The following is an 18164-nucleotide window of genomic DNA, read 5'->3' as shown; positions in this document are numbered from 1 at the left end:
GCAGGGCTTATGTTTCATTGTTTATAGCAGTGCACTTTCTGGGTTTTTTAAACTAAAACACTTTATTCTCAATATCTCACAGTGAGTCTGAGTTCACATTATATTTGTGTAAAATTCTTCACATTCATGATTTGTTTGTAAGATAATCTCTCTTCCTCTGTTTGTGTCTTTCTAGTCTACAGTGCTGTGGCATTACAGATGTTTCTTCTCTAACTCAGTCTTTGACTAACTCAAAAGCTCTGCAGTTTCTAAAAGAGCTTGATCTGAGTGACAATAATATAGGAGACTCACAGCAGCGACTCAGAGACGAGCTACGAGACTCAAACTGTGTCCTGAGGTGAGGAAACATCACTGAGATATTAAAGAGATCTTCATTTACCTCTGATATGTGAACAAACCTTTCAAACATTCGTGAAAGGAAATTATCATTAAGCTTTATTGCAACACAGGGTTTGTGTGAGAACAAAATGTAAAGTAATTGAAATGTTTAACACAAAGGAGGAAAGAGAACAAAAGCTCACTGTCACAGCTTTATACATTGTCGTAGAAATTTTAAACTGTATATTATGGTAACCATGTTTCTAACATCTAACCTTATTTAACATCTAACATCTGAACAGGATGTACTGTACGAAACCAATGGAAAACTTGTGTCTTTGAGTGTGTGCATATGTGTGTAAAAATAACATAGTTTGGGAAATGAAACTAGACAGTCTGTTAGAATCTTGTGATTAACAAATGAAGTCATCATTAAAACAAAGTTTGCTTTACCTAGTAACAGAGGGGTTTGCATATGAAGAACCAGTCAAATAATGGGGGAATTATGTAATGCAGCCTGACATTTATGTAATTTAAATATAATAATTTGCACTTTGTTCCACTGAACTCTGATTGTTTTCTCTTCTGTTCCACTTTACAGAGTAGATAAAGGTCGATCACCAAACATCCCTGATAAAGGTCGATCACCAAACATCCCTGATGAAGGTCGATCACCAAACATCCCTGATAAAGGTCGATCACCAAACATCCCTGATAAAGGTCGATCACCAAACATCCCTGATAAAGGTCGATCACCAAACATCCCTGATAAAGGTCGATCACCAAACATCCCTGATAAACATCGATCACCAAACATCCCTGATAAAGGTCGATCACCAAACATCCCTGATAAAGATCGATCACCAAACTCTGATAGATGTGTTATATCGTAGTGTGAAATGATCATGAGAGGAGCAGAAACCATCAGCTGATCCACAGAAGAGTTGTGGAATTGGGAATATATTGTTGATTCTCATTTGTATATTTCATTTATATTTTATGTGAAGTTGTACATGTCTTATATAAAAAAATATTATTTATAGATTTTTTTTGTAAAATCTATGTTTTGGAATACATTTGTGACTCTGATCTGTTATATATGTGTGTGTGTGTGTGTGTGTGTGTGTGTGTATATATATATATATATATATATATATATATATATATATTTTTTATATATATATATATATATATTGTTTTATATTATGTTGTGTTGTGTATTTTTTTGGGGAGATATGTCCTCTATATTTATCAAACAATTTCTTCTCTCTTGTGACTATTCTACATTACGTAATCAGGTGATTGTCACATGACTAACTAATTGTTGTTTAAAAGGACTGTGAGTGTGCTTGCTACACCCTGGCTGTGTTCGAAACCGCATATTCACTGAGTAGGTCCTTAATTTCAATAAGTACTTGCTTAACGAGCGCTAAAAGAGTAGGTACTATATAGCCTGATGATCGCGTTAAGTATGAATGCGAGCCGTAGGGGAGCGCGGGGCACAAAGTAACGCTTTTTGACTTTCTCAGTTTGTGGTAATCTACTTATGGTTCAGAGTATTTTTTTTCCCCCACATTAATTTCCCACATGTCTACTACAATTATGTGTTTTTGTTTTATTAATACAGTATATACTTTTTTCTTGATATAACCCGAAAGAATGGAAGTGAAATGTGACAACATGCCCCATAGGTGGGGTACATTGTAACATGTGAGGGGCACATTGTAACATAACATATGACAGCTTAAAATGTTATCTGATCTAATAAAAAAAAAATATACAAAACAAACTAAAATATTTTCTAAATAAAATACAATTAAAAAACTTTTTCATATAAAATAATGGCAATTTTTAATAATTAAATATAAACTAATTTTTGAGTTTTGACTATGAATGCATGAAAACACAGCTATACAACATAGTTCAAAACAAATAAATAATTAGTAATTTCTGAATATTGACTCTCAGTCTTTATTCACCTTTTTCTCACGTTTTCTGAAATAAAATTAATAAAAGTATAGAATATAATAGCATATTCCTAATAGGGGCACATTGTAACGCAGTGTTACAACATGCCCCCGCCTGCTCATCTGGGATTTAAACCCTGCTAGTGTCTTCTGCTAGTTAGCGAAGCATTAAATAACTATCTCAACTGTTAAATAACATCTTGGAGATTAAAATAATATCATTTTTGTCTTATTTTAAATAAACACAAAAAATAGAGATGAAAAATTTACTTAAGTAAGAAATTTACATTTGCTATGGTTTAATAAATGTCTATGGATATCTTCAAAAAAAAAAATAATTTTGGCGGAATTATTTTTCTATATAGTGTTGATATGGCAACTAGTAAATACACAAAGTTTCGTCATCCAAGCATGTGCGGAAGTATTTAAAACAAGCGTGTTACAACTAGCCCAGCGTTAGGTTGTGCCCCGCGCTCCCCTACATCATCCGCCATGTTGACGTTATCATGTGACCTACAACATTATCACAAGCACAACAACTTAAAAGATATGAGCGACAGCTTTAATTCATCTGTAAATATGCTGATATTGATGAAACTTGCACATTTTGTGGTTTTGTTGAAGAATCAAGTGCCCATTTATTTTGTGATTGTAGTTTAACCAATACATTTAGGGTTGATTTAAGTTCTTATATTTTAACCCTATAATGTGACCCACAGTTTTATCCTTAAAGATGTTATTTTTTATTATAAAAACCCAAAATCGTCATCTCTTGAATATGTTGTTAATTTCTTTATTTTATATGCAAAATGTTTCACCCACAAGCAAAAGTGGCTTAAATCTCAACATGTTTAACTCGTTTCATCCCTCAGGTTTATAAATAATAAACTTTTTTTTAATGTATTGTGATCAATTATTCAAATATATTTAACCTTGTAATTGTGCTTTTCCCCCTGTGTATATAATCTCATACTATGATAAACGCAAACCCATGATATTTATGTTTTCTTATTTTGTTTTGTTTATTGTCATTATGATTGTTCATTGTTAAAGAACTGGAATCTTTCCCTGATCTTGTATGTAACTATAAGTTATGAGTGACAGGTGCACTAACACTTCATAACATCAGTAACTCGACAGCCTAGAGCAGTTCTCCTCAGCGTGTGTAATGTGTGTAATGTCTGCACAGAGGAGACGGGCGGCTGCTCCAAGATCTCGCCTTTGGAGAAAACTGCTGATTTTATACTCCAAAAATGTAAATATCCCTCCTTAAAAATAAAGATTACCCCAGAAAGAATTGCATTGCTAGCCCACCCCAGCACTTACACACAATTATAATGATAAATGCTGACCAATACTTAATTATATTACTTTTTAACTGGAAATTATATATTTCAGTAAAAGAAACAAAATGTTGGGAGTTTGGGAGTCAGGGAGTTTGTAACGGCAAAACGCACATAAGCAATAAACAAACAGTCTTTGTTGCTGTCAGTTGCTTCATCGAACTGTAAGGCAAAACGTTTGTCTTTGAGTTTATCTACCAGTTGTTCTTTAAGATCGTTAGCAATGTCATTTATACGTCTGGCGACAGTGTCATTGGACAGAGGGATAGTTTTTATTTTTGCAGCACTTGTGTCATCCAGCATGACAGAGACCATGTCTAATGCTGCAGGCAGTATCAGCTCCTCTGCTATGGAGTGGGGTTTTTTGCACTGAGCAATTTGGTACGCCACCTTATATGATGCTAACAGTGCTCGCTGGTTTACTGAAGTAGCATTCACAAAGCGAGACGATTGTTGGCAATATTCGGCACGTTTTTGCTGAAAAAACTCAAGCGGCTTATCAGCGTGATTGGGGTGTAATGTCTTTAAGTGACGCCTTAATTGAGCGCCCCACTATTTGAGAAGCACTGCACTAAATAAATGCAGTGAACACATCTCAATTATCAGTCTAGCAATGAATTAATGCATATATTAATGAAATAATTATATTTTATTTACTGACAATAAGAAACATGAATAAATGAGTAAAAGTGACCATCACAATAAACAAATGCATGTACAAGTCAACAACACACCAAACAAAGCTTTATTCAAACTTATTGTTCTAGCATCTCATATGTCCAGGCGGTGAACCCCACATCTCACTGCCATCTCAACACAGCGGTTCTCATTCTGTGTGTTTATTCTGATGAATCAGCTGACCACCGTTCCCACCTTCACCTGTCTCTGCCGTCCATCATGTCCCTCAGCGCTGCAGTCAGACTCAACAACACACACTCCTGTGAGACTCAACAACACACACTCCTGTGAGAGAAGCATAGTAGAGCGATATGGAATTCCAAAGCTGCCAATATTAAAAATAAAGAAATACATAAATAAATACATAAATAAATATAAAAAAATAAAATAAATAAATAAATATACATAGAAAAGCAAAAAAAAAATGAAAATAAATAATTATTTATACATTTATTTCCTTATTTATGTATATATTTATTTTTTTCCATATTTATTTTTTATTCTTGTATTTATTTCTACATTTATTCATTTCTACATTTATTTATTTCTACATTTATTTATTTTTACATTTATTTATTTCTACATTTATGTATTTCTACATTTATTTATTTCTTCATTTATTTCTTCCTACATTTCTTCCTGCGTAGGGTAATGAGGAGGGCGTGGTTTACCTCAGACATAGCAATCGAGCTCAGAGTAAGCGAAGGCGAAGGGTTGAGGCCACAGTGACACCCTGTGGCGAAATGCAATAAGTATAGCTCACTGACGTTGATACGGTCTGTGACTGCGAGGTATATGGTCAAAATCCTAAATCTTACTGTGTGACATGGATAGGCTACTCTTTATTCCGGACATGGCCATAGAACATCGTTTGGTCTGGATTTGTAAAATGTCCTGGGCTAACAAACATGAAACGGACTCTGAAACAGAAGCGCTTGATATTTTCCATTTTTCGGTCAGAACTCACGGAAAGGAAGCAGGGCACATATAGGCTACAGTGAAGTCGACGCAAGCATATTGACCAATGCTTTTGAAACGAGACCATAGTTGTAGTGTTTCTGTGAAAACGCTAAAAGGTTATGTACAACATCAAGGGCTACACAGAAATGAGGCACATTACCTATATGCATGTTGCATGGCAGGTTGTAAGTTACGCTTCAGAAATTACAACGCATTTAAATGTCATGTTTACCATCATCATCGGCAGTCATCTTCTGGTCTCTGCAGGGACCCTTCACATGTGAAGTTACAAACTGTCAGAAACAGTTGATTGATCTTTCAGATCTTTTGGGTCACCTTAAATTTCCCATTTCAAAAAGAGAGCAGGTGCATTGCCCCTTCAAAAACTGTGATCGATCATTTTCACGTCCCACCTATCTAGAAAGCACAAATACTCTACAGCTTTGCATGTCTCTGGTGCATACTGTCTTCCTTCAGTTCCTAGTGAGTCTCAGTTCTCTGTTACTGAAAGCCACTCAGGTGAAGGGGCAGATGACGAGGGGCATGAGGAGGATATGCTGGACCCTGCACAAATGAAAAGTTTATACATGAGAAATCTGTCCATGTTTTTCATGAAGTTGCAGGCAAAGCACCTGATCCCTTCCTCAACAGTACAGTTAATCGTAGAAGAGATAAATAAGCTTAGTGGAGTGTGCTAGCAGTACACAAAGAATCAACTTAAAATATCTCTTCAGGCAAATTCTCAAGATTATTTCTGCAGTTTCAAATGTGTTAAAATAAATACACATTTACAGCAATCAGAGAAAACTAATGTTAAAGAGTCAAGGGTCAAGAGCCCAAATAAAGCTGACACTAATCACGATTCTGGTGACTTTAAATGAAACATTCAATGAATCGTCAACACCAAAACCTGTTAATTCTCAATAAGAGCTTCTGTAGAGTCTGACAGAAATAAAGTTAATCTGGTTATTAATAACAAGTGAAAGCAGCATTTGAAAAAGACATTGAAAAAGAGGCATGATGTGATTGGCTGCCAAAAAACAGCCGTTAATCTTTAAGTTTTCATGAATTAAGATTTAATTTATTTATTTGAATGTATTGTTTTATATATTTTAGAGCATTTTATGGGATACCATATAAAATATACCTATATTTTTTTTCATAAACACAAACTCTCCTCCACCCAGTGCTATTCTATCCAGAGTTACATTTTAACACACATTGTGTGTTAAAAATATACACAACATGTGTCAAAATACCAATAACAGATACTGTGTGTTGTTTTTTAATACATCTCATTTTAGAGTGTAGTAAAGATGTATGCAAAGGTGTCAATTCCTGTTCCTGGAGATCTGCCTACCTGCTGGGTTCCAGCCCTGATCAAACACACCTGTTTGTAATCAACAAGTTCTCCTGAAGTTCTTAAAGGGTTAGTTCACCCAAAAATGAAAATTCTGTCAGTGATTACTCACCCTCATGTCATTCCAATCCCGTAAGTCTTTTGTTCATCTTCAAAACACAAATTAAGATATGTTTGATCAAATCTGAGAGCTGGATCACTGCTTAATAGGCTTCTATGTAATTTCATTCTGCCAGCCAAGAAAAGTTAGTAAAAACATTGTTAAAATATTCAGAGTTACTACATTGGCTCGACCTTAAAGGGATGGTTCGGAGTAAAATCAACCCAGGGTCCTTTGCACCATGACCTCGAGCCAAACACCCCAATTTTACCCATTTTAGCTGGAGCTGACTATATGGTCAAGAGATAAGCAGCTTTTACTACTTGCATATTATTTGAGTTGTGCATAAAGAACAGTGATCTGAGAAACCTGTGTTGTGTTTCCCAAAAGCATCACAAGCCTAAGTTGATCATAGAGACCATTAGTGGCAACAGTTCTATGATTAACTTAGGCTTACGATGCTTTTGGGAAACGCATTTGGCTGTCTTGTCTCTCTGTAGTGTCATGGATGGAGGGAGTGCTCTTGCCTCTTTTATTAAATCAGCTCTTCCAAAAATGAGCCAGCTTGAGCCTTTGCTTGAGGCGCTGGGGGAGTTAGGAGTCCAGGACCGCGAGGACATGAAGTATGTCCAGGAGAGTGACCTTCTTCCCATCCTCAAGCCAGTGGAAGCAAGGAGACTCCTGTCATGCTTCAAATCCACAAGTATGTGTTTGAATTTGTATATAATGCAACTCATATTTAAGCAATAAGACAATTTAGAACAGCTAAGGATTTACTGGATTTGTATTACTCTTGCAAAATATATTACACAACATGAGTCTATGATTATGTCCTTTATTAAGGTCAAAGTGATGTGTCTGAAAGCCCTTCCAGCAACCGACTGTCCTCAAATAAAGACTGTGACAGTCCTGATGAAATGTCCCTTTCTGGTGAGTACATGGTGTACTGAATGCCTTTAAAGGATTAGTTCACCTCAAAATGAAAATGTCCTGATAATTTACTCACCCCAATGCCATCCAAGATGTTCATGACTTTCTTTCTTCAGTGGAAAAGAAGGAAAACATTTTCCACTTTTTGAGGAAAACATTAAAAAAAAAAAATAATAATAATAATCCTGAAATGTGATGTGCTAAAAAAAACTTAAAGTGAAATAAAAATGTATAAAATAAAAAAAATTAGCAGACAATGTTGTAAAAATAAACAACTTATGTTACTTTTCTGTTAAAAAAAATTAAAAAATAATAATAATCCTGAAATGTTTTCCTCCAAAAACTTAATTTATTTTCCACTGAAGAAAGAAAGAAATGAACATCTTGGATGGCATTGGGGTGAGTAAATTATCAGGAAATTTTCATTTTGAGGTGAACTAATCCTTTAATGGGACATTTAGATCTATTTTAGATCTACTTCTAGGTTTCTCCTACCACTGCTATGCTGATGACACACAGCTCTTCCTCTCATTTCAACCAGATGATCCCACAGTAGCTGCACGGATCTCAAGCTGTCTGGCGGACATCTCGACATGGATGAATGAACATCACCTGCAGCTCAACCTGGCAAAGACTGAGCTTCTCGTCCTCCCTGCCAATCCAATCCACAGCACGACTTCACTATCCAGCTAGATTCAGCATCAATCACCCCATCAAGGTCGGTCAGAAATCTTGGAGTAATACTGGATGACCAGCTGAGCTTCACAGATCACATTTCAAAGACAGCTCGATCATGCAGATGATGAAGATCAGGCCTTTCCTAACTGAGCATGCAACACAACTTCTCGTCCAGGCCCTGGTCATCTCTAGGCTTGACTACTGCAATGGTCTTCTGGCTGGACTTCCATCCTGTGCAACTAAACCTCTACAAATGATTCAGAATGCTGCAGCTCGTCTCGTCTTCAACGAGCCCAAAAGGGCCCACGTCACTCCTCTGTTCATCTCCCTGCACTGGCTACCTCTCGCTGCTTGCTTCAAGTTCAAGGCATTGACGCTTGCCTACAGATCTATCACAGGCTCAGCTCCCTCATACTTTCACTCACTCCTACAAGTCTACATCCCTACCAGAAGCCTACGATCGGTCAACGAGCAACGTCTCGTGGTTCCATCACAGAAAGCCACAAAATCACTCTCCAGAACATTCTCATTCACAGTTCCTTGCTGGTGGAATGCTCTCCCCACCCTCATCCGGAATGCAGAATCCCTGACAACATTCAAAAGACAGCTGAAAACCCATCTCTTCCGTGAGCACTTAACCTCTTAAAAAAATAAATAATAATTTCTCCTTTTTCCTTTAAATCCTCGCTTATCGGGCTTATGCTACTCTGAACAATGCCTGCACTTTGTATTTTGAGCACTTCTTGCGTTGTTTCTTGCCTCTTCACGATGACTCGCTTAATTTAGTCCTAATTTGTAAGTCGCTTTGGACAAAAGGGTCTGCTAAATGACTAAATGTAAATGTAAATTTCAGGAAAGTTTGTTGAATTATGTCACATTTTTCACGTAAAGAATCGTTGGGTGAACCTTTCATTCATCACACCTGAATTTGCTTGTTAGGTGTTTTTCAATGATATACCCAACCTTAAATAATGTTCACACACTGTTGTACAAGCCATCATTTATTGAAAGACCATAATATATTATAAAACAGGATGTAAATATGTGAGGCTCTTCCAGCTCTGGCATCTCCTTGTGTATCATCTGTTTCTTTGATGGATTGAAACATTAACTAACCCACACCCCAAATTTTACAGTGCGTGGAAAAATAGATGGCTTTACAGTGCATGCAGCATCATTTCATAACAGCCTATGTTCTTTGTGTACTTCTGCATCTCTTTAGGTGCCCACAGCTCAGCAAGTTCAAACTCAGGATCAACATCTAGTTCAAGTGTGGGTTTCACACCTCATCAACTGCCTGACGACAGCTGGCATTATAGTTTTGAAATTCCTTGGAAGAAGATGGAAACTGGAAACAGGGATGCGACCAAAAAAAATGAGAGACTTGAAATTATACGACTGATAGTGAGTGAAATATTAACAATATGTCCAACACCCGGGAAGAAACACATCAGTGAGATTGCAAGAAAGATGGCCAAGGCATATCCTGGGGCATTCAGAGATGTCATTGAAGGTGAAATTGTAGGCAGTGGGTATGATTCAGTCATCAAACAGATGATCAGCAGAGTGGATAATGTGAGGAGAGGAAACACATCGCTTTCTTTAAAGAGACAAGCTGTTAGCAACAGTGAAGGTGAAGATACTCCATGTAGAAAGAAAAGACTAGACACCTATGGGTGTTTCAACTGGCAACCGGTGCGGCTACCACCTAATGAAACACCTGATTCCCAGAAACATGTACAGGAGGAATTGAAAAAAATGTACAAAGAAAGGTGCCCTGACACCAAAGGTATTGACAACATGATGAGGGCCACCTTCTTCACCCAAAGAAAAGACATCATCATTGGTATTGAGACCTCTGATTTGACACATGAATGGCCATATTTATTTGAGACAGTTGGCATGAAGACTCATTTACAGGAGTGGACATTGCTAAAAGCATAGCAAGTAAGTGTGCAAAGGTTGTGTCCTACTTCAAGTGTAGTGACAAGACAGCAAAGATGGAGACCATCTTCAGAGAAATGTCACAAGAATGTCTTTAGAAGAATGTGGATGATGTCAACACGGCTGGGTTTCTTCAGCTAGTTCTCAAGTACTTCAGCGAGAGAGAGGACCAGATGTTCTATAAAGTGGATCTGCCCTCTGAAGTGGACACTGCTGAACTTCCAAGGACACCCTGCATAATTGTGTGTGGTATGTTTGAATATTTTTAAAGTAAAACTATATTTAATAATTACTGGAATTTATGTTCTTTGGGCTCAGTTTGTCACAGTGCTATAGATCCCTTATTTTTTCTTATGCATATGTTACAACAGGAAGTTCTCCTTTGAATGCAGAGTACTTTTTGTAAGTCTGTGGTCTAGGTCTGGTCTGTGGACCAAGTGATAGTGAACATCCACATCACCATCTTCAGTGATGCTGTCAGGTTGATGTTTGCCTCATACTACTGCTTGAACATTTCATACCCAGCAGACCAAGGAGCAACCCTGGAGTTCTTGCAGAGGTAAAAAAAAGCAGCAATGTCAGTCAACAACCTATCACATTCTCCCTTTCTTTCTCTCTCTCTTTCTCTCTCACACACACACACACACTCTCTCTCACATGCATCCTCACATACACTATCTCACACGCATCCTCACATACACTCTCTCACACATCCTCACACTCACTCTCTCACACGCATCCTCACACACATCCTCTCTCACACACATCCTCACACTCACTCTCTCACACACTCTCCTCTTATTAGGGCTGTGCCGGTAAACTTGACAACCGCACCACCGCGGTGGCTGAGTAGCACCGGCGGTGGTTCGCCCAAAAAAATGTTTGTATGTGAATGCTGTTTTACATTAATTTTATGACACAAGTGAAGCACAAAACTTTGTTTACAAAAGAAATAATAGGTTAGCAATTAAATGTTACATGCAGCCATGGAAAAGTTTGAATTCATGACGAATGAAAGAGTTGTGCGTGAGCCCATAAATTTAAGCTTTGTCGGCTTTGAATTCTGGTTTGCGATCTGGTCACCCGATTATCAGCGAATTTAACAATATTCCATTAGTTATTCCATATAGAATTGTCTACTTTTAAACAAAACAATTCAAGCGAAAATAAACCGACTAGCATATGGTTATGAATTCCGTATGAAGTGTGCATTTCTCTCTGTAGGCGTGTTCACTGAGAAGATGATGAGTCAGCATCCTCAACTTCATCCTTGCAGCCGACACTGACACAGAAAACACTTTATTAATAAACAATTCAAATGTCTCCTTGCTATATTTGACACATTCATAATCATTACTTTTGCCGGTTCTTTGCGACAGCTGTTATGTGCGTTACTGGCAGCGTCACCATCTGGTTACATGAACGCGTCACCACCGCATCAGCACCAGAACATGGAGATTTTATTTTAGAGAATAATCGCACAACCTATTCGATATTCTATAATTAAATCAACTAATCGAATATTCAAAAATCATGACTCATCCCTGCATGGAATCTCTTGTTTCTTTTCCCATATCGTCACTCGCGTCTCACCCATTTCCAAAGGGGATTATAAACGTTTCTTCCTTTGTTCGCTTTTAATTAGGCCTATTATTTCCGTATTCTTTACTATGGTAAAGTAGAAAAAACGCTGTAGGACAGATAGGTGCTGTAAGCATTTTTGGTTAAAAAAAACAAAAAAAAAGTCTAAAAAAAAAAGCCTGAAATAGTCTGAAATAGTTTCTTCATTCTTCAAAAAGCCCAGTCTTGGCAGCAGAGTTTTTTTCAGAAAGTCTCAAAAAAATTAAAAAAAAAAAGAATTCGCTTACAGCCATACCACTTTGAGAACGCCCGATCTCGTCTGATCTCGGAAGCTAAGCAGAGTCGGCCTGGTTAGTACTTGGATGGGAGACCGCCTGGGAATACCAGGTGCTGTAAGCATTTTTGTTTAAAAAAAAAAGTCTAGAGTGTGTTCAAAAAGCCTGAAATAGTCTCTGAGTTTCTTCAAAAAGCAGAAAAACGCTGTAGGACAGATAGGTGCTGTAAGCATTTTTGGTAAAAAACAAAACAAAAAAACAATTCAAACGAAAATAAACCGACTAGCATATGCTTATGAATTCCGTATGAAGTGTGCATTTCTCTCTATAGGCATGTTCACTGAGAAGATGACGAGTCAGCATCGTCAACTTTAAAATAATTGCACAACCTGAGTTTCTTCAAAAAGCTCAGTCTTGGCAGCAGAGTTTCTTCAGAAAGTCTAAAAAAATCGATGAATTTCTTCAAAAAGGCTGTTTTTGGCAGCAGATTTCGCTTACGGCCATACCACTTTGAGAACGCCCGATCTCGTCTGATCTCGGAAGCTAAGCAGAGTCAGGCCTGGTTTGTACATTCTTCATTCAAACTATACCGCTAACGTTAGGTTACGTTAGCCGCCCTCTGGTCGTGGGTGAGTAATGCTATCACAGGTCGCTAGCTAACTGGCTAATAAATGCAAACTATCATTTCTAAATGCATTTTGTGGGGGCACTGACGTTAGCTAAAGTTACCATGTGTAAGTTAGTTAACGTTACAGCTAATGTTATGTTCGTAAATTCAAATGCATTTGTTCTGCTGAGTGTTTTTAATAGTTAACCTTCAGCAAGGATGTGTTAACCCTCTGGGGTCTGAGGTGTTTTCTGGGCCCTGGAGGTGTTCTGACATGCTCTGACATTTGTGCTTATTTCTGTTACTTGTGACATTTTCATGGCTAAAGTTTTATTACACTGTATTTAGCACAAACTCTGCTACAATAATATGTCAGCAGCATGTATGTAAAAGTTTGTAGTTTTGAGATAATGACGTTTATGCGTGGTTTGTGAAAAAACAAAACAAAAAAAATTGTCACTGAAATAAGGTCATGAAACCCATACTGATTATTTCTTCACAAGACCTTTGAAAATTGTATCACATAGCCTACAATATTTGCTCCAAAACTATGAGAAAATCATCCTGACAACTCATTCAGATAAGACAATATATTGATTTAAAATTTGTAAGACATGTTTTGCATGAGAAAGCTTTAAGTAGGCACGAACACATCCTGAATATTAATGGATTTCACACCTGAGGAAGACAAAGACCCTCCCCTCTAATGGCCCTATTAGGAGCTAACAGGCCCTAACATTGTGAGCAACCTTGCACAAAGAATGAGGAGATTTAAAAAAGAATGGCTTTTTGATTGTTTGGATTTATTTACAGCACAACATAGATGTGTCCAAAGTGTCCAAAGATACACAACAAATGACAAAAAAGCACATTATTTAACACACTGAAAAAGAAACAGAGACTTAACCAGTTACACACCTTTGTGCGATTCCTGAAACATAGTACATACCACATTTATTGAAACCACTGTAGTAATGTTGACTACTTTAATCATGGTTTTGCTTCCTTTCTGGATTTCAAGAGGTGTAATGATGTTGCTGTTTATGTGTGATTTAGATGCCTTCAGGTTTCATGAAAAATATCTTAATTTGTTTTACAAAGATGAACAAAGGTCTTACAGGTGTGAAACGAGTAATTAATGACAGAAATTTCATTTTTGGGTGAACTAATCTTTTAACACTGTGTTCAGCATACACTTCAGTACTCCAACACCTTTGCATTTTCTACTTTCACTTGTGAACATACATTGACACCTTTTGTTACTGTCAAATTGTATAAAAACACAAACCATGTTTGATAATACACCATTCAGAAGTTGGTGTATAATCAGAAGATAATCAGAAAATAATCAGAAGTTTAATGTGTTAACATGTTATTTCCCCTCTACACTGTTCATTACGGCACAAAGGGCTTTTACACTGTTGAATCGACACGGTGTGCTGAGGATTAGCACATGAGCAGTGCGCTTGTCTGTAAATGTGACAGTGATGGTACTTGTGTGAAACTTTGCCAAACACTGAATAAAGTTGTATAAACTATAAACATTGTGTTAATTCTAATTAACATAAACAATTGTTCAAGCATCAAATTTTCAGACAGTGCTTCTGTAAATTGTTCCATGGTTGCACTACTTGTGCATCTGATAATTTTCTTGGAACACGTATCCTCTAAAATTTCCTCTACTTCCTTAATAGTGTCGGTGTAAATGGGATATTCGAGAGGACGATAATGCTCTGCGACAGAAAGTTGTCTCAGTCCCTCCCCAAGGTATTGTGCTCTGTCTAAAATAACGTAGCATTATCTTTATCGGCTGGCTTGATTACTATCTCAGTATTGTGATATAATTCTTTAAGGGCTTTTATTTCGCCCGGGGTCAAATTGGGAGTCACACCCAAACCCCAGTGTAATTTTTTGAAGGCAAAATTGTCAGCTCTGATGATTTTTTAAAATTTCTTTAGGCAAGCTAGATAACACGGGCTCCCAATCAGAGGGGTGAGTGAACGGTACTTTAGTTTTTTGGTTGTTCTTGCCCTCAAAGAATGTCTCTAGCTTGAGTCTGCGGTGGTATGCATGCATGTCTGCTAACAACTCTTTCTTTCTGCAGCTCGATGGGGTGGGGATGTAGGAGAGGCCCCTTTTAAGGACTGAGGTTTGATCTTCCAATAACACAAAGGACTTCGACAGGTTAATAATGAGTTTTGGAGAACCGCATTTTGGGTTATCAGGGTTTCTAAGTTTAAATGCGAAGCCCAATGTGTGAGGAGAGCCTTTACCATGGCAGGTCTCCAATGGAGTCTGTCTTTCTCCACATGGAAATGTGTGGATACCAGCAGAGGGATAAAGTTCAGGTTCTTCTTAATAAAACTGTTCATGTGCTCTAGCATGTCCTGCTCTGCCTGTGGCAGCACTCTCAAGAAGTTAATTAGAGGCACGATTATTTCTGTCTGTGGCAGGATCCTTTTCGCCGTTTTGTAGGTCTTCTGAATTTCCGTTATGGCCGTCATTCTGTATCTCTGTTTGCAATTGTTAATGCCAAATGACAGAACGACTTTCTCTGGTCCCCCTGTCCACTGTGGCCTTTTCTAAAAGATTGCACGCATGCTGGAACTTAGGCCCAGGGAAGCTGTCAACTTGGAGATCGGGTTCCTCATAGTGAGGAAGCCTAGATAGGTTCGAGTCCCCAATGATGACTATTCTCTTTTTTTAATGTGAGGCTCCAATCTACAAGTTTTCTTGTAGTGTTAATGTGGTGTAAAGAGCGGTTAAGAGAACCAGAAGATGGGCTGTCAATCATTTGGGGTTCATTTCTGTCAATTTCTGTTGACAGTCTGGATGTGTTTATGTTTGTGTCTTTCCTAGGTGCAAGAACCACAGGAGATGGTGGTACATCTTTGCCTTCTGTCTCGAAACACTGTTTTGCTGACTCAAAATCTCCTCCTTTACCCTTCTCCGCCAAACCCTGGCTCTGTGAACATTCAGCAGTTTCAAGCATCAACAATTCTTCAAGCATCAAATCTTCGGACATTGCTTCTGTTGATCGTTGCCTGCTTGATGTATGAACCACGACGTCTCTCCCTTGTGCTTCAGAAGTCTGATTTGCTGACTCCGAATCATAAATGATGCAGAGATAACACGTTGTCCTCTGTATTTAATGTGCAAATGGCCATGATCATCACTGAGCAACTTTGCTGCCAGCTCATCTGGTTCCAGCCGACTGTTGACTTGCACATCCAGCAACTCACGAAGCACAACATCTTCTATTACAAAAGTGCTCATTTGATCACTCTTGTCCTGTACAGTGACAGCTGCACGAAGGACTGACATCACTCTTGCTGTTTTGCAGTATGCTGCACATTGTGGACATCTTGTCATCAATGTCTGGAAATTGACCGCAGGCAAAGGATGCAGCTTCGGACATTGGTATTCTGCTTTGACCTCTGTCACAACTTCTCCCTCTTTGACCTTAAAACGGTCAATTACTTGCGCAACATTGCTTGATACATCAGGCACAACTGTTATAGAAGACTGTTTCGTAGTAGTAGAACAAGTGCAACCATCAAACTGTCGAATAGGTGCATAGATGCATTCTTGATTGTGTACCACTTCCCTGTTTCAAGCATATCTCCTCCCCAGACAGTCAATGACAAACCACAGGTTTGATCTGCCACATCATAAGACCTTCTTTGCAATCTTTGATTGCTGCGGGTCATTGCCTGAGTATCCTCATCCAACTGAAGCACTTTGATTGTGACATTCACCTAAAATACAAAATACAGGGCAAAGAATTGTTACACTAACCAACAATCTCTTTTCTTGGCAACAATAATATGATGTTACACCACACACACATGAATCCAACAAACAAGTATGTCTCTATACTACATCTCAGGTACTACAGGCAAACTATACTTAAAGTTACTTAAACTAAACGTTATCTACTATTATCATAAAAGACTGTTTAACAACCACACTTAAAACATTCTAATAATATTTCCTATATATACCAAAACAAACGCCATCTTTACAGTCAGAACTGCCAATCAATAGTGATTCTAACAGCAGCACATCCTGCCACATGACCAGAATGATGCATACCGTCTTTACCACCACTATTTACAGATCAATGTAGTTAATAGCGCTGTAAAATATGGAACAATATCTAAAATATGGGACAAAATCTTGAAACAATTTTTAATACACCTAAAATAGCTTTATTGCCAATATTTATAGCCACCATACCTTTTCATAAATTAAATGTGACATCATTGGTTATTTCTTTATACTTTTTAAACTTTTTTTCTTATGTTGTACAGTACGCAAATGCTTGTATTATAGGTTTGGAAGAATCTTTTTCACATCTTTTGCATCATCTCGCACATGACACAATGTTCTACGCGACACTCATAGTAAAAGAAGTTCAACTTTTAAAAAACGCGCCCCTACACCTGCATCTCGAAAACACCTTCTGTGTGAATGGACTAATACTCAATACTTTGTTTTGCCGCAGTGATAATTTCAAAAGACTTGCAAATTACATCATTCTGATACATCATCTCTCCCGAATCCAAAGTATTCAAAATGTATTTATTTTTGTGATTCATCAGTAGCACACGCTCATGTGCTTTCCCATATGCCAAATCTGCAGTGCACAAATATCTATGTATAAAATAATCCACTGTATATCACAAACACAACATTTACTTATTTTTATTTCAAATCCAAAAGTTATAAAATGGCTTATCAGCATTGCTATTCTCTTTGTATACACTTTTTCATAGATGTCACATTTAAACACACTACATGTGAACAACATTTTTAATCAATTCATTTATATTTGAATTCTTTATACTTGCTTATTGTGCTAAATTAAGGCATGCTTCTTTCATGTTGCAAACTTAGGGTGCTGGTGGGAAAATCTTGATTTCTGCAGTTTAGAAATCACACAAAACCACATTGCTAATTTATTATTTCATTTCAATTAATGGGTTAAAATCAGTGGTTCTCAAACCTGTCCTGGAGGACCACTAACACTGCACGTTTTCGTTGTCTCCCTAGTCAAACACACCTGATTCAACTCTTCAGCTCATTAACCCATGTGATAATGAGCTGATGAGTTGAATCAGGTGTGTTCGAGTCCGAGTCAAAACCGAGTCCAAAAAGGTTCGAGTCCGAGTCAAGACCGAGTCCAGGACAGGAAAAAAAAAAAGCAGTCTGCTAAAAAAATATAGGCTAGCCTATAGAAATTAAATCATGTAATAATGAAATAATGAACAATTTTAATTTTATTTAAAATATTTGACTAATTCAAAGAACAACAAAAAATAATAATTATATAGGCCTAAAGGAGCACACACATCGTTTCGACTGTCAGATCAGCCTTACATTCTGTTCCTGTCAATCATACACGCGATGTCAACCAATTA

At 37.5% G+C, this 18164-nt stretch overlaps 2 protein-coding genes across 6 annotated transcripts in view; both read left to right on the top strand.

Moving 5' to 3' along the window:
- LOC311090940 (uncharacterized protein) overlaps positions 1 to 18164 on the top strand; it is an 846260-nt gene that overhangs the window by 78079 nt on the left and 750017 nt on the right. The gene's annotated exons all lie outside the window — the stretch shown is intronic.
- LOC311091092 (uncharacterized protein) lies at positions 6500 to 11051 on the top strand. 5 transcript variants are annotated; one of them, XM_084126834.1, is made up of 6 exons: positions 6500 to 6695; positions 7227 to 7429; positions 7570 to 7656; positions 8198 to 8960; positions 9557 to 10527; positions 10650 to 11051. In XM_084126834.1, the coding sequence occupies exons 4-5, from the start codon at positions 8450 to 8452 to the stop codon at positions 10276 to 10278; spliced, it is 1233 nt and encodes a 410-aa protein (XP_083982960.1). In that variant the 5' UTR covers positions 6500 to 6695; positions 7227 to 7429; positions 7570 to 7656; positions 8198 to 8449; the 3' UTR covers positions 10279 to 10527; positions 10650 to 11051. The 5 variants fall into 4 exon arrangements, with proteins under 5 accessions (XP_083982960.1, XP_083982958.1, XP_083982962.1 ...); XM_084126832.1 differs by having other exon boundaries at positions 9557 to 11051; XM_084126833.1 differs by lacking the exon at positions 6500 to 6695 and having other exon boundaries at positions 6844 to 7429; positions 9557 to 11051.

The sequence above is a fragment of the Abramis brama genome (assembly GCF_963993115.1).
Source record: "Abramis brama genome assembly, chromosome: 1".
Classification (NCBI taxonomy): Eukaryota; Metazoa; Chordata; class Actinopteri; order Cypriniformes; family Leuciscidae; genus Abramis; species Abramis brama.
This window is presented reverse-complemented; position numbering and strand designations above follow the sequence as displayed.